Raw genomic sequence first — 21,596 nt, 5'->3', positions numbered from 1 at the left:
AAGATTCTTGGAAGTCTTTTATGCTTACACTTTATGACATAATAGAAGATATATAGAAGTAATGTGGTGGATATTTTTTTGTAACAGGAGGCCCTTTATTTGTTTGTTTGTTTGTTTGTTTGTTTGTTGATTGATTGATTGATTGATTGATTGATTGATTGATTGATTGATTGATTGATTGATTGATTGATTGATGTATGTATGTATGTATGTATGTATGTATGTATGTATGTATGTATGTATGTATGTATGTATGTATGTATGTATGCATGTATTCATTTAATTTAATTTAATTTAATTTAATTTAATTTAATTTAATTTAATTTAATTTAATTTAATTTAATTTTAGTTTAGTTTAGTTTAGTTTATTTATGTCTACATAGGTACTTGTGTATAGGCATATATTGCTTTTCGTTTATTTGTTTTGTTTTCCTTTTTTTTCTTTTTTCTTTTGTAATCTGTTAACTGCTGCGGACGAATATGTGAAAAATATGAAAATATGAATATGCTGTAGCTCATGAGAATAAAATATGTTGTAGTTGTAGTTTTTGAAACTATAAAATGCTATAAAATGTTATATGCAATAAAAAGAAAAGAATAAAATAATAATATTAATAATAATAATAATAATAATAATAATAATTATTATTATTATTATTATTATTATTATTATTATTATTATTATTATTATTATTATCATTATAATGCTTAATATAAATAAAATAACACTTATTATTATTATTATTATTATTAGAAATAATGCCAAGGTTGCCATAATCATGGACCAGGCCATATCCTGAGCTGATGCTGTGGTGGTCATTGAGGAGCAGAGAGTGTGAGCATGAGACTTGTTGGGACTTGTGGAGCTGTGCATCGTTGGATTTGCTCTTCAGCGACTTTCATCCATGAATTTTAAACCACACTGAACTGAACTAAACTGAACTTCAACTCTGAAAACTGGACTGACACAGTTTCAATTCACTATAACTTCTTTGCTGAGCTTTGACATTAATTGTTTTTCATTTACTATACATTTCAATCCTATTTGAACTGTAAGTACTGTACTGTACAGTAAGTAGTCTGTATCATGATTCCAGACACAGCTAACATATAGTGCGCAACAAGGACTTAATAGCAAATTAAAAAAAAAGTAATAAAATGAGACTCTTTGTTTTCTTACCCAAAATGTTCACTTAGAAAAACACAAGAACATGTGATGTTACCCTCTGGATTTCACAGAGTGTGTGAGGTATAATTTGAACATAATAAAACATGCAGTGCCTGAACCCAGACAGGTGAAATTCAACAAACCTAAGGCGATAAAGACCGTATCAAATGGAGATTTCAACAGCTCCTTTCTGCTTGGAGCAATGGCATGTTGTGCAGCTATAAATGTGTTCCAGGAAAAAAACTATATTCTATATGTTAGATGTAGTCAGCAGGACCTGCGGCACACACACATACACACACCTCTTGCCTTCTAAAGAGAAATCCTTGTCGATGTGTACACTTTTGTGATCCCAACAGAAGCTGTGAGCTCTTTTCTACTGACAACCTTACAATAAGCAACTCACAGCTGCTTCCAAACGCTTTACGATCTGACATAATCAAAATGCACTTTCACAACCACCAGCTGGAAACCTTTCAGATTGAAATTTGTTCAAAGGACACTCAAATTCAATGGCAAGCGAATCAAAATTGCAGTGTGTGGTTTTCTTTTTTTTTCTACATCTGCCTTTATAGACTTTTTATACAGTGTGAGTTTGAGAGAGAAGTTGGCCACATCTGATTAATGCTGGAATAATGGAATCAAGCAGGAAATATGCATGTCTAATAAAGCACTGGAGAAAGCCTGTCGGAGAGCACTTACGGATGATGACAACATGCAAAAAAATGTAAAAGTGACAAGTGAGGTCAGATATTGAGTTTTTTTGTTTGTCCTATTTTCCCTTTTCTTTTTGCTTTGGTCGCAGTTTATGACTAGAAAGAAGAGTTTGTCAGGGCAATATTAGAATGGTTACTGTCAGTGTGACAAATCCTTGCTTGGATGTTTACAGCCGTTTGAAGGTTATAAGCATTATTGAATGCAATGGTGTTTGAAGGGAAGCTACAAATTTTAAGATATTGCCAGGATCCTGTTTAAGGTGTTCAGAATGGTTGCTAAGGCGTTTCTTGGTGGTTTGTAGGGTGATGCAGGATGCCTGATGTTAGGAGGTTGGATTTGGTACATGTGACCACAGGAGCAGGAGGAAAAACATTTTTCAGAATTATGATAAATTTTACTATTACTATTATTATTGTTATTATTATTATTACGATTATTATTGTTATTAGTAGTAGTAATAGTTGTAGTAGTAGTAGTAGTAGTAGTATGTATGTATGATGATAATGATATTATTATTATTATTATTATTATTATTATTAATTGTAGTAGTAGTAGTAGTTGTAGTAATAGTAGTAATAGTAGTAGTAATAGTGGTAGTAGTAGTATTATCAGTAGTAGTAGTAGTGGTAGCTGTTGTAGTAGCAGTAGTAGCTGTTGTTGTAGTATTTGTTGTAGTAGTACTAGTAGTTGTAGTAGTAGTAGTAGTAGCAGTAGAAGTAGTTGTAGTAGTAGTAGTAGTAGCAGCAGTAGAAGTAGTTGTAATAGTAGTAGTAGTAGCAGTAAAAGTAGTTGTAATAGTAGCGGTAGTAGTAGTAGTATGATGATGATAATGATAGTGATAATAACACTATTATTATTATTATTAGTAGTAGTAGTAGCAGCAGTAGTACTAGTTGTAGTAGTAGAAGTAGTAGTAGTAGTATGATGATGATAATGATGATTATAATAGTATTATTATTAATAGTAGTAGTAGTAGAAGTAGCAGTTGTAGTAGTAGTAGTTATTGTAGTAGTAGTAGTAGTAGTAGTAGTAGTAGTAGTAGTAGTAGCAGTAGTAGTAGTAGTAGTAGTAGTTGTTGTTGTTGTTGTTGTCTATGTTGCTGCTTCTGTTGTTGTAGTAGTATTTATTTATAATTAATACTGCTGTTGCTATATTTTCTTTTTGGCTTAGTCCCTTTATTAATCTGGCGTTGCCACAGCGGAATAAACCACCAACTTAACCAGCACATGTTTAATGCAGCAAATGCCCTTCTAGCTGCAATCCATCACTGGGAAACATTCATACACACTAATTCACACACATACACTTCGGACAATTTAGCTTACTCGATTCACCTGTACCACATATCTTTGGACTTGTGGGGAAAATCGGAGGTCCCGGAAACCCACACCAACGCGGGGAGAACATGCAAACTCCACACAGAAATGCCGGCTTAGCTTAACTTAAATTAACTTAAATTAACTTAGCGTAGTGTAGCGTAGTTTAGTTTAGTTTTAGCTTGTCTGTTTATATGTTCTATCATATGAATATTAACTCACCAGAGTGATTCAGGTTATTATTAATACTGTAGTCAAGGGTTGCATTTTAAAATAAGTGTTTTCTAATTTAATTTTTTTTTTTTTTTTGTATTTTGTAACTTTGCAAATGTATCTACTGTCACTTCTGATTATTTTAACTAGCTGTAAAGAATAAAATAAGTAAAAAAAAACTAACCTGGTTTTATTTATTTATTTAGCTCGAACATTTGACACTGGCCAAGTAAAAGGTAGCATTTAAAAAGAATTAAAATTAAGATTGAGATACAATAATAAGAAAAAGCAACATGTTAAAAATATCCAATTAAACCAATATCTGATATGAATATTAATTAGTTATCTTAACAAAAACACCATCCACAGAGTGTGAATGAAAACTCCACACAATGCTACAAAAGCTTGTGTGTGTGTTTGGTTTGTAGGTGTGAAATATCGATTACCAGGTATGTGTGTGTGTGTAACAGCAGGACGTCTGGTCTCTGGATGCGAGCAGCACTTAGCGTTGTGATAAAAGCAAAAGCTGTTTGCAGTACAGACCAACACAAGCCCCTTTCCACAGCCATCATCAATCCCCTCACAAACGCATCCTCCAAAATCGACAACCGCGCTTCCTTCTCCACAAACACAGTCACACGAGGGGATCTGGAAAGATGAAAAAGCTCTCCTTTCCACTCACTTCATCACATCACACTTAATCTAAACCTATCGGGACACAAAGACACATTTTTCCTTCTTCCTTCTGTGCTGTAATATTTAACAAACCTTGAACTGCAGGGAAGTAACGACGCTTGCTAACAAACCATAAAGCTGTAGATGTTTCAATGAAGTATTTCTCCTTCAGAAGAGGGTCGGTGAACTCCAGCACATTCTGCAGAGTTGCTCATTAAAACCAAGACACTTCAGAAAATGAAAAACCACGACCTCCTACACACACGGTTAACTGACAAAAACAACTAAACAATGGCTGTTTTCTTTTATGCGATAATACACTTCACCTTTAAAGTTTATATTTAATTGCACTTTTTTTTTACTTCATTGAATACAGATTTAACCGTTTACACATTTTAAACAGGTTTAGAAGTTAAAATATGTGTGAAATCAAAATGTACTGTTTATTTTATTAGTGCACATTGTTACTCTTAAGGTGAATAATTAGAGTAATACACGTTAACAAGTTAACCACTGGAAAAAAATGTTTTGGAAATTAAAGACTGAGCAATTGCTTCTCCAATTGGAGAGGCGCGAAAATCCAATGTGTGCATGCAAAGCGTAAACAAAGCTGCGTTTAGTTCCATTATCACAGTAATTGTCACTCACCACAGAGAGATTTGGTTCAGGAAATATGTCTGATAATCTTATAATCCACATTGTTTGCAAATATTTGAGAAATGTAGTGATATTACAACCAGCCTCTTTGTGTTCCTTCTTCACTTGAATTATTGACTTGCTACGTTACCTACGTTACGTACCTCACTACGTCTGTGTGGTGTGTTTCGCAAACAATGATGCAACTCCCGGCTAAACTATCATAGTTTGAGGCATTGTATGGAAAAAGAACCATGTAGTGATGATTGTTTCCCAAAACCGTAGTTGCTTTGGCGGAGATGTAAAAAAAAAAAACGTTTTTGTGCAAATTATATTGTTTTAAGTTTAAATAAGTTTAAATGGGGGGAGGGTGGAGGGTGTGTGTGTGTGGGGGGGGGGGGGGGGGGGGGGTTGAACTGTGAATCAAACACAACCAGGAACTACGCTTCAACTACAGCTGTAGAGGTGTAGATGCAATCCTACAAGTTTGTGATGCACTTCGTGAATGTTTATTGGAATGATGGATTGGGAAAAGCCAAATCAACGAACTTAGTTTGTAACGATTGAACTTGCGACTTTTATTGGCTAACGATGGTTTTCGGAAACACACCCTTGATTGGTTGCCGAATAAACAGTCAGAACACTCTCTTCAGCCTATGCCAATTGAACTTGATGATTCGGGCCAACAAGCTCTGACGTTCACCCAATGAGAGATGACTGGTTGGCCGGACTGAGGCTGATCACCAGACTGAGGCTGATCAACGAACCAACAAAGCACAACGGTCAACCTAATAGACTAAATAGACTAATAGACTACCCCGATAGCTTACGAATGTGGGCCACTTTAGGCAGTTATGCAGCACTGGTGGTCTTCCTCTGGCCCAGACTAAATTAATGTGACCCACCTTTACAATGATAAAACGAGGCCAAAGATTCAAATTCATTTATGGGCCATTTAAAGCAAACATTGGGCACCTATGGCAAAATGTAATCTGAATGTGAGCCTAAAGTGGACCATGTGGAAAATGGTAAATTTAGGATAATATAAACCCAAAGTGTCTCACATGTGTAGGTGCAAATGTGGCCCAGTTATCTTAAGACATATGTGGGCCACTTTTGGCAAAATTATTCGGCACAGTAAGCTCTGGCTAAGGGGGCTGTGAGCCCAAAGTGGCCCAGAGAAAATATGGCAAATGTGGCCCAGTTATCCTAAAACAAATGTGGACCACTTTTGGCAAATATTCGGCCCAGTAAACTCTAGCTAATTTGGCTGTGAGCCTATAGTAGCCCAGATGAGATTTGGCAAATATGGGTGAGAATCGCTAAAGATGGTGTGAGCTCAAAGCAGCGGAGGTAAGATGTGGCAAGTATGGTATAGTTATCCTAAAACATATTTAGGAGCGGACCACCCTATGGCCATTATTCCATTGATGTTAGTGTCTGATGTGAGGTAGATTTGGGCCATATTAAAAGCAAACTGTGGACCAGAATAGGATCAGTTCTAGTTCATTTGGTTGAATTCTGGCTGATATTTGGTATTGCTGTGGCTTAATTGTGGCCCAGGTCTGACAAACAGGGGTGGACTGCCCAAGTGCCATCATTCCATGCAGTATGTGGGCCAGATGTAAGTGTCTGGTGTGGGCTGGATTTGAGCCACAAGAATTTTGCTAGCTGGTTAAAGCTATTGGTCAAAAAAACTTTTTTGTTACTGAAATAACATTTTAAAATTCACACACACACACAAAAAAAAAACTAAAACTAAATGAAACTAACGAAATTAACTGAAACACTGAAATAAAATAATAGTTATCAAAAACAATAATAATTTTCAGAACTAATAATAACTCATTCTGTGGTGGAAAAATCTGAATTGGGTCTTTTTAGAGAAACATATTGCAGTATTTAGCCGTTCATGAAGGGTTATATGTGTTTGTTTCCATGATCCACATGGTATTTATTGCATGGTTTTCCCTGTGATGCCGTCAGGGCTACCAATACATCGAATCTGTTTGTGTATAGCAAGCTTTTTTGTCAGGAGAGCTGTACGAGAATTGGAGATTGGCAGACTTTTCCTTTTATCAGTTAAGTTTGTTACCATTCAGACACATCGTCTTTATCCGTGCTGATGTGTTCGCATGTGTTTAACTTCTTCAAGATTACTGGCAGAGTTAATGGTTGAAATAGACAGGGAAAGAGACCTGCTGCACTGTTATCCACTGTGTCTACTAAACTAAATAACAATAAAACTAAATAAAACCATAACTGAAACTAGCAAATCCATAAATGAAACTAGCTGAAACTGAACTGATATCAGCAGTAAATTTAAAAATAGTAATTATAATTAAAATAAATTAATTATATTAAAATAAATTATAATAATCTTGAAGTGTAAGTACCTCTGTGTTGATGTCAACTTGATGGCTTCCAAAGAATGCCCTGCCTTCTACTCAATATTCCATTTTAGTTAGAAGTACATCAACATTTTTAAATAATTCTGAAAACCTCAGCCATTCAAGGTTCATGCAGACTTTAAATGAGGCAAGACTAACAAACAACTACAGTCTGTTTTTTTCTTGGAGATTCTACAATAGATGAACTTTTCTTGCGCACTGACACTTTTAAAAGGTGACCAACATAAAATAAATGAGATCTCCAGGTTTTAAAATAAATAATCAACAGAACTGAGATCAGACCAGATAGAAACAGAGAAAAGTGTGAGAAATGTTTCTTCATTTGAGTTCAGGGCGATTTGCTTCCGTATATTAATTTATTCTTGCTCTTAAAAACTTATATCCATAAAAAGAGCAGAATTATGATAGTAAGGAAATTATGGATTGTGACTTTGGTGTCTTTCTAGAAAACGTCCCAAGAGAGATTGAAGTTTTATTAAAAGAACTGTGCTTCTTGTTTTGTTTTAGAACTGCACTCAGACTCTTTTGCCAGCCAGAGTTAGTGTGATGAATTACAAAACCTAAGAAGAAAAACCACAGAGACTCTGGCTCAAGGGCATGATCTGAGAGTGACTGTTTAGTCAGGATTTGAACTGAAAAAAACTTTTGGATTTGGCCTGTTAAAGACCATTTATATACTCATTGACTTTTACTTTTAGGTTTGTTTATTCATGCCATACTGTAAGCACTGCCAAACACTGTCTTTTAAAAAAAAAATAAACACATGAAAATACCAATTTAGTAGGTTTTAATGTAAAAATGCACCCATTATGCTTTCTTCATGTATTTATTCATTTATTTATTTTTTATTTTTTTATTGTATTTATACATTTGTTAATTCATTTATTTTACATTGTATTTTCTAGTAAATTTTATTATTTATTTGATTAAATTGTATTTTTTTATATTATTTTTTTATTTTATCCTTTTGTATTTAATTTTATCTAATTTATTTAATTGTATCTAACTTTATTTTATTTTATCTTATTTAATTAAATTTAATTATTTTTTTATTAAATTTCATCTAATTTTATTTTATTTTATCTAATTTTATTCCATTTTATCTAATTTTATTTATTGCTTTTAGCTCTAATTAAGAATGAAAATGCAGGCAATAAAAAAGCTAAAAAAAAAAAAAAAAAAGTGTAAAATTACTTAATTGAAGGGGTTTTGCCAACCCAAATGGAGAAACTCTAGTTGAGAGGGTTTGTGTTAATGAGCTCAGTATATAGTAGCAGTGCCCTGACAGGTTTATGCCGAATTTTACACCTTGCTCTCAAAGTATTCCACATTTATTTAGGGAAACACTTAGAAGAGGCCAGAGAAACAGGAGGCAGGACTGTGAGACATTGAGATTACCTGTTGTTATACTTGTGTGTTGTGCAGTTTTTTTGGCTCTTCCTTCCCCCCTTAGTTTCGCTACTGTATCTCTGTGCTGAGGTAAATTTATGCAGGCATTTTGATTTATGACTGTCTCCAATTCAAACAATAGTTCAGCATATTCAGCTGAGGTGCTGCTTAAATCATGTTGCAGTAAACGGCAGCTTAATGGCAGAAGATTCACGAGTGCTGAATTTTTCAAGTGATTTAACTGCGGACATTTGGTGTAGACTGGCAATGAGTCAAGGTCGTGACTCCGGTGACGGTCCAGGGTGTGGACTGAACTGGACACTGGGGATTTGTGACTCACTAATGAAGAAAAACCCTGTGGATTTAACATTACAACAATTTAAGCATTAATGCAAGCATTAATACTTCATGACAATTCAAAGTAATTTTAATTATTTTGCAATCATATATATATGCAACACTGTGAACTTCAACAATCTTTTGCAGACCATCAAAACTATATTGTGATGGATGAATAAGCAAATTTGGCCTTTGTGTTTCCTCTTATTTATATTTGAAAAAGAAGCTGGACAGGTTTATGCAACCTCTCTCCCAAAATAAAAATAAATGTGTTGTTGAGATAGGTCTCATTGGTCTTATATTTTCTTTTTTATAAAATATTTTATAAACACCTTGAATTAGGTAATTTGACTGTTTTCAGTAATTCTTGCCTCAATTTATAATATTAAATAGGGTTTAAATAAAATTAAATAAAATGTAATAAAAATATATAAAATAACAAAATTTGAATGGATCTACCTATTTTTCTAAACTTTTCATGTATAATGTAAAAAATTTCCTGCATCAAAATACTCAACAATATTTTACATATATGTAAACTAAATTACTTGCAGCAACTGATACAATTAATAAGGTAACAATCATTTTAACATGATAAACAATAGTTAATTTCTGTTATGTTTTTTAATAGTATTATTTAATGCTCCAATTCAAACAATTGCAGTTTTATGCAATTACAAGCAATTACCAAACTTTAATTATTTAAAAATAGAGTATAAAATAGTATAAAAGTATAGTATGAAATTGCAGATTTTAATGTAATTAAGAATAAATTAAATTTACAATATATATATTGTTTACAAAAAAAAATGTGCATTAAAAATTGTCTTTTTAAAATGGTGATGCATCACAAAATACAGCAGCTGTGTTTAACCAAGCTGTGATCAGAATGAATGCAGTTAAAGGTATTCCAGATCTTTCCTCAGCTTCGACCGTAAATCAGTACTCATCTATCTCGCAGCCCTTATTGACTTTACCCTGTCTCAAGGAGATGGACTCATTTCACAGCGTACTTTGTTGAGGTGCCACTCCAATAAAAGCCTGTGTAGGTGTGCATGAGTTCGCTCAAGGATTTAATATGTGTCACGTTTGTCCTTGATCGAAACAAATTGACACTCGGTTTGACAATATCCAAACGGATCATGTTTCATAATACAGTTTCAGAGATCCTACAGATATTTTCCTTTGAAATAACAACAATTTAGTATTGTACATATAGAATGAAACCACTGAATAGAATGAATGCAAGGTTTGATAAAGTAAGCAGGCGTTTGTGTTCTCAGAGGGGATCCGTCTGAGATGACAACAATTCCACTGTCTAGAAAATGTGTATAAGACGTTTGAGCCTAGATGTTTAGTGACCTAGATCAACCTCTGCTTCATTTTTCACACAAAGATCCCTTAGTAAATCTGAGCAAATTAGGCTGTTAAAATGTGTTTATTATTTAACCTTTTGATATTATGTTTAAAATATGACCAAACAAATTCATTTCATTTACTTTTTGTTTTCATTTTTTGCAAATGCGGCACAATTAAATATGTGGATAGCACAATTATTGACACCGCTATGATTTCAGCTGAGCAAACTATTTTTGCAATATATTGATATTTTACATTTTTTGTACACTTGGGTGACTAGGAACAGCAAATTGTCCAAGCATAACCTCCTGTTTCACAGTACCATAATTGCCAAATGTTTTGTGGCATCTGCCTTTGCATGCTCATGAAGATTATTGACATCCCAATCTGGGTTTTAACAGCTTCAATTCTATAGGGAAGACTTTCTGCAAGGTTTATGTTCATGTATGTATGTATTCTTCTAGAAGTGCATTTGAAAGCTCAGACACTGATACTGGATTAGAAGGCTTGGCTTGCAGTCTCTCCTCTAATTCAACCCAAAGGTTTTCTGTTGGGTTGAGGTCAGGACTCAGTGAAGGCCATTTAACATCCTCCACATGGGGGCCATTTACATAATGTTAGAGATGGGCATTTAGATTTTTAATTTTGATTATCCACAGGTTCAACGAACGATTAATCGGGGGTGGAGATTAAGCAAGAGGTCGGGGCATGTGTGCGTCATATATATATATATAAATATATGTAAACATATAAATTTATGTTATAAACATATAAAAATGTGTGTGTGTGTGTGTGTGTGTGTGCGTGTGTGTGTTTGTGTGTGTGTGTGTGTGTATATATATGTATGTATATATATATATATATATATATATATATATATATATATATATATATATATATATATATATATATATATATATATATATATATATATATTAAAGCCCTGTTAAAAATGTTGTTAATAAAACTAGGACAGGATTAAGAAAACAACTAAATCAATTTAATTTTGGAGTGGTGTACAACAAACATAACCAAGAAAACAACTTAAGCCTACAATCTTATTTTTATTTTTCATTTATTATTATTATCATTAATTGTATTATTTTACCTTTATTCATGTAGAGCATTAGGAGGTGTCGAAGCAGATTTTTCTCAATGAAAAAAAAAAACAACAACATTTAATTCTGCCGTGAAGCAGTTTATGTCTTATGTTTTTGGTAAAATATTTACACCATACTTGAACCCAAACTGAATAATTAAAAACATGTTCTTTTGACACAATTATTGTTTAACTAGGCAGTTTTTTACTAGGTATTATGGACATTTTTGTGCTTGTTTTGTGCATTTATATAACTTTATGTATGAAATCATATTATTTTTGACCATCAAGGACCATATCATACATCTGGCGCATTAAGGTGCAAGACGTATTTGGGTGCAATTTGTTGCTATTTTCACACCAGCACAAAAGTAATTTTCATGTTTTGCACCACGTTGTTTAAATAGCAATTCCATTTGCACTACTTTGTAAACTCATGGTTGTGCTGGTCTAGAAAGGAGGTGTGTTAAGTTGTTGGTGCGTTGCTATTTTAAGAAACTGTAATAGGCCGTGCCCTTGACCAAGTAAAAGTACTACCTCAAGTTTATTCATGACAATTTGCATTTTTATTATTATGTTACTGTTTTTAGCAGTAGTATTTATAATTTGCATATTTATATTTGTTTTAATAAAAACAAGTTTAGATTTGTCCCCCAGTTGGGTTTTGGAGACATATGCATCACTATATGGAGCATTAGAATAGGACGTGTGTTTGGATATAACTCAGTTGTTTGACCACACTTTGTTATTATTGTTCATTTATTTCTTTGCTGGAAATTAGAACTGGATTAAGTAATAGTTTTGAAACAAATCTTTGCACTTAAACAAACTAAATTAAATATGTAGGCTAATGGATGTCTTCAGCGGAGTGCGTACAGCACTGTTCCTTATACCAGAAAGTAAAGGGGTAAAGTAAAGAGTAAAAGTAGTAAAGAGAAAGTAAAGAGGTCAAATGGAGGATACTCGTTCTTTATCCTCATGCTGCAGATAGCCTGCTAAAGTGTTTTCTCACTAGTGAAGGGTCCATTTTTCCACGTACAAAATCCGCCATGTAAATAGCAAATGCACCATGGTGCGACGCAACTGAATTTTAAAGACAACAGGAGATGAGACTCTGATTGGTTTAATGCATGTAATGCTCAAAACACACCTATAACTTATTAAGAGAATAAGCACAACCCTGTTAGACCATGCGCCACAGCGCAAAGCAAATTTCCTTGTCCTTAAAATAGCAAAAGTGGATTCGGACAAGCTCTTAATGTTTTTGCGCCATGTGCTTTGTGATTAGATTGTTAAAATAGAACCACAAATGTGTGTTGTCCCGTCGTTTGAGCACAGCAAATATTGATTCAACGCCAAAACCATCGATTTAGCGCTGCCCAGGTGGCGTCACAGAGCTGTTATTAGCAGCAAAGTCACAAAATTTGAAGTGGCATAACTAAAATAGGTCGATAAGAAAATGGAAGAGTTATGAAAAATGCATGAAAAAGAGCATTCAGTATGTTATGTTTATATTCATCAACATCATATAGTTTGAAGGTGTTTAAATAAAGAAACTCCAAAAAAACAACCCAAACTCAGTTTTTTGTTATTATTTTAAGCAAAAGATCAAAAGGATAAACAATAAAGATCTGTTTTTTCCCAGACTTATTTGCTCATATAACAGTGCAAGTTGGTTTATATCCACCGATCCTCCTGAGATCATAACAGAAGAACCAAAGCTTCCTGCTTTTTTTTTTTTTTTTTTTTTATCAGGCAGCTTTCCAGCCCGATTCCAAATAAAGTATTAACAATGTGTTAAGAATCCATTAGCATTCCCATGATTCTTTATGCCGTGTGCCTCCATTATGTGGCTGAACAATGAGAAAGCTGAGGCGAACAACTTTGGGGAGTTGTCAGACTGTGCTGAGGAGAGTGAGAGAGAGATGGAGACAATGAGGGAGAGAAAGTGAGCGTATGCCAAGGGTCGAGAGATGAAAGCTAAGAGCTAAACTCCACAAAAGCTGTAAATTGGCCATATCAATCAGTCTCTCACCCAGAGAGCAAATGTTTTTTTGTTTTTTTCTACGCTTGTTTATCTGAAATCAAACTCTCTCTTCCATGGTCTGCGTCTTATGTTCTGAGCAATTACTTCCTTCCTGTACAACATATTGCAAGAGCAATGGCTGAAAAAACTTTTCATTTGTCAAAAAAACTTAAAATATGGAAGTCATTCGTCATTGTAGTCTGACAGACTGTAGGGGGTGTGTGATATTGACCCCCCCAAAAAATCTCAATATCTTTCTAGCTTTTTCTACTAACAACCAAAATTTAGATTTGGTTTTGTAATGGAATAGTTGATTCAATTGATTCATGCAAAACCACTGATTCATCAGGAAACAAAGCAAGTGGCTGTCTTTAAAAAAATAGATAATTGAATCATTGACTCAAATGGTCTTCAAAAACAGACTAATTCAGTATTTAAACAGTAGTGTTTCTCTAATAAGCAAAATGCTACCTTCATTGGGGAAACAGAAAGAAACAGACAATATTGTGTCTAAAAAATGTACCTTCTCAATATTAATTTCTTGTTTGTCAAACTATTTCTGATCACATAAAATTTATATCACATCTGTGATTGTGCTCAGATGCTAAAATTCAGGAAAATGATACTTTTATTTGATATCAGTTAATGCATGGATCATTACTGTTCTCATTTATTAAACTTAAAAAATAAATCTGACAGAAAAACATTTGTCACGATCATCAGCAATCTAGCAGTTGCAGATTTCTGGGGAACTACAAATCTGCCACTGAACTACAAATCCTGCCATGCACCACCCACACACTAATTACAGTTCTCACCTTGACTGAAAACACAGATAAAGCTTGTGAAGACTCACTACCAGGACTATAAATACACCTTACTCTCACACACACATTGCTGAGTCTTGTTTACCTGTAATATTACCAAGCCTTATTTCTTTCAAGCTTTGCCGTGCCTTTTGATTGTTGCCTTGTTTAATTCTTTATGCTCTTTGCCACCTGAACCGACCTCTTTGCCTGTGACCACGACTATGCTTTTAGATTATGCCCATAATACCGTTTGCTCCTGTTTTGACCATTGCCTGTCTGACGAAGTTGTAAATAACTGAATTTGGACTCTCGCCTCTATTGTACCTCTGACTCCTTAAGTTACAATATTACTATTGTACAAGATTATCAGCATAATAACAATATATTAAAGTTCATTTAAAAATCAAATCCTGTTTTATTTTAAACATTAATTTGGCTCTACTGTAAAAAGCAATTAGTTGCTTTACTTTAAAAGTGAGTAAACCCGTTGCCTTAAAAACAATAAGTTGATTTTATTTTTTTTAAAAACCGTAAACCAATTGAGTTAACTTTTATAATTATGAAAATAGTTTGTTTGCCCAATAATTATAGGGCGATGAGTTTAATCTCTTTTTTATTAGTTATTTACAGTGTGTAAGGCAAAAATCAAAAATATGTTTTAGCGTGTTTTTTTTACATTTTACACAAGTAAAGTTTGAAATGATTACATTTTCAGAGTTTAAATATCTCATATGTTTGTTCATGTAGTTGATTACTATATCTTTTATTATAAATGTTTCTCTATGCATTTAATATAACACAATTAGTTTTAGAAAATGACATTTTTGATTATGAAAATATCTCAAAACATTCAGAAACCCTTAGGATAATGCCAGAAAACTGTCCTGCTCAAGATCAAAGCCGCCAGTTCACATAATAATCAAATCAAATCACCGACTGTTGGCCTCATACACCTCAACATTTTCCCTAGCTTTGAAAATTCAGCTTCAGGCTATTTTGATCCAGACAACTGGAACTATGCTTGGTAAATGGCATCTCTGTAAGACCGCCAGGTACATCTTCATCAGATCAAAGCTTCTATTAGTGAATATAGAAAAAATAAAAACAAACAGACAAGTTTATGGCGGGGAAATCATATATTATAATTAGGGTTCATACACATTTTTACTACTAAAATTCAATGACTTTTCCATGATTTTCAAGACTTTCAAGTAAATTTTCATGACCTAATGTTTCATGCAATGTTTACATATGCATGGTAAAACGAAAAACAATGTATGTTTAAATTTATTACAGCATATTGTACACACAACAATCTATTTAGATTTATATCTATGTAAAATTGATTCAAATAATGCTTACACCGCACTAATAATGTGGGAATACAGAAATAACCTATATTTAAGTATACAGATATCTGTTTTCTATGAATTTTCCAAAACTTTGTGGGTTTTTCCTTTTTTCCAAAACTTTTCCAGGCCTGAAAAATGCCATGTCAAAATTCAATTACTTTTCTTGATAATTTTTTTTTAATAATAATTATGGCATTTGTCAAAACAAGCTACAAACTGGCAACGGTGTTTACAGTCACAATGTTATTACAGCATGTAGCTCTTAATCGCAAAACTTTACAACATGTCCATGACCCTAAAAGTCACATTTCCCATTTTCTCTCGTGGAAGCAGCAGGAGGGAAGCGCCTCTGATAGAGACTAATGTAACGTATAGAGAGGTCATGGCCGACATCCGCACTCAGCCCTAAATTAATGTTGTGAAGTGAAAACTGCTCCTGGTCTCTTTTTAATGGCGGGTTTTATGGGCAGATGTGCTTTTGTTTGATACGATCCAACACTTGATTCAGACTACTAATTCCCGGAGAAAGACATAAAGGCCATAAAACAGTGGTTTAAAGACACATAATTCCGCAGAACACAGAACATACTGTTTGATAGAAAATGTAAGTTTCCTCTAGAGAATACTGAGCTCTGCTTGATTTGAAAAGTTAAAATGTTTGGGATTGACAACATTCATTATTATTATTATTATTATTATTATTATTATTATTATTATTGAGACACTTTGATGCTCACCGATTATTTGAATCAGAATCCTGTAAAAGCACAACCTTTAATTAAAGTAGATATGCAATATGACATTTCTGTCTGCCTTGATCTGTAATACATCCTTGATTAGACTGTAATGATCTTGACATTCACCCTTGCTGAATCTCAGTATTAAAAATAATCTATTGAAAAACTATCTTTGTGAGACTGTACAACCAATCAAATTTTAGACACATTTGACAATTTTTTTTGCATAAAATATAGACCAAAAGTGGACTTTGAATACAAGTGATTTGCAAATAGAATTCTTATTTTAGTAACTGCATAATTCCCATAGTCCCTGGTGTGTTTTGATTAATTTACTACTATTATTAATATGTGGAAAAGAAAGAAAGAAATAAAGAAAGAAGCAGGGACTTCAATTTGACTTTACCTTTAGGCTGTACGTAGAAACAAACAACAATGTTACAAAAGCAAAAGTAGATCTGCCGGTTTCAGACTGTTGAATGTTTTTTTTTTTTTTTTCTTTTGCATAGATTATTTGGCGCAACTATGCATTGACAGTGGTATGAACCCTTATAGTGGTGGTCAACTGTATATTAATACAATATTTTATTATAATCATTATTATATATTATTATATAAGATAAAGATCAGAGCAAACTATTTCTCCAATACTTCTTATTTTGACGTACTTCAGGGGGATGGTGAATCCGAATACAGGGTGTACAATATACTCCATAATCTCAGAAATCTTAGAAATTAAAGCCTAAATAACAACTTTAATCTCTGGAATTCAAGACAAAACAATGCACACATACTATCACAAAATTTCCAAAAGACAACTCTGATAGAGCCTGTTTCACTTACACTGTCCAGTAATCGGCCAATACAAAAGCAACTTCAAAAACCCAATGCTAGACATCAAAAAACTTTACAAGGTGAAACAAACACTTATTAAAGTCCTTATGGCAATTATCGATAAAGTATAGACTATGGCTGCTACATATTTCATTAGAGAAGCTCAATACACAATTTTGATAACAGACAACAGTGCTTCCCACAGGTTTGAAATATACTTGCTGTGGTAGCAGTATATTATTAGTTAACAATATGTGACAAAGAAAACATATTTTAATTTTTAACACAATTTTTACAATATTGCCAAAGCATTTTAAATTTTGAAATATGTAATATATTGACATCATTAAATTATCAAAATATGCAGCAAATGAGAAATAAATGACAGAAAAAAATGAATAAAATTTAGATGTAATTTCGTCCTCTCTAAGTATTAGTAAATGTTTTCTGAGTCGTTTAAATTTTAAAACTAATTATTTAATGTCTCTCTCATGACTACATGCATAAAATCATCGAAAACGAAAGTAAAAGCAAATCCGGAACATTTTAGTAGATTTAGAAATGCTGACCGGAAGCAAAAAAATGCTGTTCTCTGTCTGTGAGAGTTGAGTGTTGAGAGTTCTCACGCACAGAACCAGCAGCTGAAACGGCTAAAGGAGAAAAGATTTTCCACACCTTAATCGATCTTGGATGTTTGGTTATATTAGGTGGATACAAAATAGTGTAAAAGGATGGGAATAATAGTGTCAATAAAGCGTCACTAAATATACTTGGGTGGCCGTTAATATACCTGGGTGGCCCAGTTAAGTAAACTATATGTGTGGGAAGCACTGGACCATACTGTATGTTACCAAGTGACAAACAGGTATATTACGAAGATAACTAAGTGAACTGATTGCATTTTTGAGATTAACAACTTTACAATCAACAGATATCAATTGCACATATGCAAAACAGCATTTTTGTTGACCTAATATGAATTCAACACAAACATATATCACAAGACTAAGATAAACAAAACGAATTGTTAAAGGAGTTTGTATTCTGAGTCGAGAAACTGCTGGAAAACGTGCAATTTTTGGGGGGGTAAGTCAATTTTTGGGGGCTTTTTAGCTTTTCACAAAGTGTTTTGTTTTCAGTATAATGCAAATTATTATAATAATTATTAAATAAAACCCAAAATCCACTTTTAAGTGTTTCTTTTGCAATAATTATTTTGAAGTGGGATTTGTTCATTCCTCGGAGCAGGCACAGGACGTCAACAAGAGGTCAGATTGATGGTGGACCCCAACGTAATGTCAGAACTGAACATAAAGCCGACATCAATGTCCAACCTAAAATCAACCAAATATTACCATCTAATGATGTTACAGCTTGACTTTGTGTAGACATTACTAATATGACGTCTATCAGGCGATGGATTTTGGTTGTCATACGTGACAAATAAATGCCAGTATTTAACGATGACGTTGGTTAAAGATGTTGGCTCAGCGTTGGATTTTGGTCATTTTCCAACGCAACCTAAAAACAACCAAATATCAACATCATTTGATGTCATTATTGGACATCAAAATAACATTGTCCTGAGATGCTGGCTAGACATTGAATTTTGGTCACCTGATATCACAACCTAAATCTAATCTATTGATGTCTTATGACGTTGTGTGCCTGCTGGGATAATTTGCCATTTATTCTAAATGTATCATTTTATTCTGGACTTCATCCAGTGTTCAAAAGTTAAATTTTTGTAGTAGAAACATATGCAAATTAGTTCCTTTTTTATTAGGTAATGCTTCAAATTTATATATATAACATGTTAGACTTTTAACGCAGAATAACATCAATTTATCAAAATTATCTGTCAACTGGAAAAGTATGCTGATAACTATTAGTACAACTATATTTCTTTTACCCTGTTCACCTGTAGCCTCAAGCAAGCAGACCCACAAATAAGAAGTGTAAATCCAGCAAGACTTTACCTGTGTGACCAGCGGCTCCAACAACCTCTCCACCGTCAGTGTGCGAATCTCCAGACTCTTGGGGTCCCATTTTAGCAAGATTGGGGACGTAGCGCTCGTCATGTTTACTCTGCAAAGAAAAGGAAAGGCCGAGTGAATAGTTGACAGGATGTAATAGATGTTAAAAACAGAGAACGACAGTTTAATAGGATGATAAAAGGACAAGGTGCAGACATCACAGACTTGATTATGTATTGTATGCTTCATGGCTCTCTTAACAAAATCAAAGGCCAGTGAGCCTGCCGCGCATCTATTATTAAAACAGAAAAGCCTCTTCATTGAAAACTCTTTAAATGTTGCGCATCCATCACGCCAAAATGCTAAAACCGGGATGATAAAATATTGAAATGACGCACCGCATTAAAGGCTAATGATTTCAAAATGAGTCTTAATGTGGGATCCAGACATTGTTGTGCAAGTCAGACTGTATCAGCTCACTTTTAATGAGGAAAAACAAACTAGAGGGATCATAACACGTTGCCCAAGAAGTGTTGTGAATTTCTCCCATTTTAATTATGTAACTAAAAGAGTCACAAAGCTCTCAAACTTCACAAACTTTTTAATTAATATGATATGTGAGTTTACTTAAGCGACACAGTTTTAGTGGAAGTGCTATTTACAAAACAGTATTTATTAAAGCCAAAAAGTACTTGCAGGTTACGAAGTGGTTTGTCTTCCGACACATTCACGTGCACACGAGAGAGTGACAGCAGCAAAAACAAATGCTGAATCAAAACTTTTTAAAATCCTGAATCAATACTGGAGTTACTTTTGCACACTGGACGAAGTATTTCTTTTAGACAGGTAATGTTTTGTTTTAAAAACTATTTTAGTCAAGCAAAGTTTATGTAGATTTTGTAGTTTTACGAATTCAGTCAATGAAATCTTCCGGCCAAAGATTGAAGTAACTAATTTCAATTTCATAAGGGACGTTTTACAGCATCGATAATTCATTCATTCATTTTCTTGACGGCTTAGTCCCTTTATTAATCCGGGGTCGCCACAGCAGAATGAACCGCCAACTTATCCAGCAAGTTTTTACGCAGCAGATGCCCTTCCAGCAGCAACCCATCTCTGGGAAACATCCACACACAAATTCACACAGACACTTATACACTACGGACAATTTAGCCTACCCTATTCACCTGTACCACATGTTTTTGGACTGTGGGGGAAACCAGAGCACCCGGAGGAAACCCACGCGAATGCAGGGAGAACATGCAAACTCCACACAGAAACGCCAACTGAGCCGAGGCTATAATAGCGCTATTCCACCTAACCTGCTTTACTGAGCTGAAATATCAACATGTGACCATATATTGTTGTGACTATATCACATTCACTATATTGTTTACCATGCTACTTTGAATATTCGGTCTGAAATAGCATGTAAGTATGGCTTAGAAATAACTGTAGGTCCTGCAGCCCGTCAGCCAATCATTAAGCATACAGTAGACGCTTTAGGACAAAGCGAGTAAGAGTGAGACCAGCGATGCTCGCATGCATTAACTATAGCACATTATAACAAGCTTTGCTTGCTAGACAACTGAAAATGTGCTACATATAATACTGTTTTTATTCGGAATTGTAGTATTAATAAGTACTATAAAGATTTATAACTAGCGAACGACACAAAATATAAAAATTACTGTTTTTCTGACTGTTCCTCAGAATTATAAGGTAATAAAGGGGGACAAAACATTTTCTCTGTAAAAACAAATTTTATTTGAAGAATTTTGAGCCTGACTTTATCCAATGTTCAATGGTTTCCCTAGAAATTTATGCAAATGAGCTCAAATTTAAATAAATAATACACATTATATATATTCATTCATTTATTTTCTTTTCGGCTTAGTCCCGGGGTCTTAATCCGGGATTGCCACAGCGAAATGAACCGCCAACTTATCCAGCACATGTTTTATGCAGCGGATGCCCTTCCAGCTGCAACCCATTTCTGGGGAACACACATAAACTCTCATTCACACACATACACTAAGGACAATTTTAGCTTACCCAATTCACCTGTACCACATGTCTTTGGACTTGTGGGGGGAAACCGGCTGCACAGTGCCTCGGCCCTTGTCTGGGTCAGTTGGCGTTTCTGTGTGGAGTTTGCATGTTTTCCCCATGTTCGCATAGGTTTTCTCCGGGTGCTCCGGTTTCCCTCACAGTCCAAAGACGTGTGCTAATTACTCGCTGAAGCTAAGCAGGGCTGAGCCTGTTCATTACCTGGATGAGAGACCACATGGGAAAACTAGGCTGCTGTTTGTAGAATTGTTAGAGAGCCAGCAGGAGACACTCAACCTGCAGTCTGTGTGACTCCTAATGCCCCAGTAAAGTGAAGAGGACAATATAATGACAGTGAGCGTTGTCCTTTGGATGAGACGTTGAACAGAGGTCCTGGCTCTCATGGTCAATAAAAATCCCATGGCATTTCTCTTAAAAAGTAAGTGTGTAGCCCCAGTGTCCTGGCCAAATTTCCTCCATCAGCCCTTTAC

The 21,596-nt window shown here is 34.2% G+C and overlaps 1 protein-coding gene across 3 annotated transcripts in view; it reads right to left on the bottom strand.

Annotated features, from left to right (window-relative positions):
• The window catches only part of ctnna2 (catenin (cadherin-associated protein), alpha 2), a 782,625-nt gene that overhangs the window by 717,546 nt on the left and 43,483 nt on the right, over window positions 1-21,596 (bottom strand). For 2 of the 3 annotated variants that reach the window (XR_015475854.1, XM_087236212.1), the window contains exon 2: window positions 19,060-19,168. Coding sequence is in view for 2 of the 3 variants with exons in the window: in XM_087236212.1 (XP_087092338.1) it covers window positions 19,060-19,161 (102 nt within the window). In the remaining variant the exon portion in view is untranslated. 3 annotated transcript variants of the gene reach the window in all.

This window comes from Danio rerio, chromosome 1 (assembly GCF_052040795.2).
Source record: "Danio rerio strain M-AB ecotype USA chromosome 1, GRCz13ab, whole genome shotgun sequence".
Lineage (NCBI taxonomy): Eukaryota > Metazoa > Chordata > Actinopteri > Cypriniformes > Danionidae > Danio > Danio rerio.
Note: the sequence above shows the minus strand (reverse complement) of the source record. Positions and strands in the feature narration are given on the sequence as shown.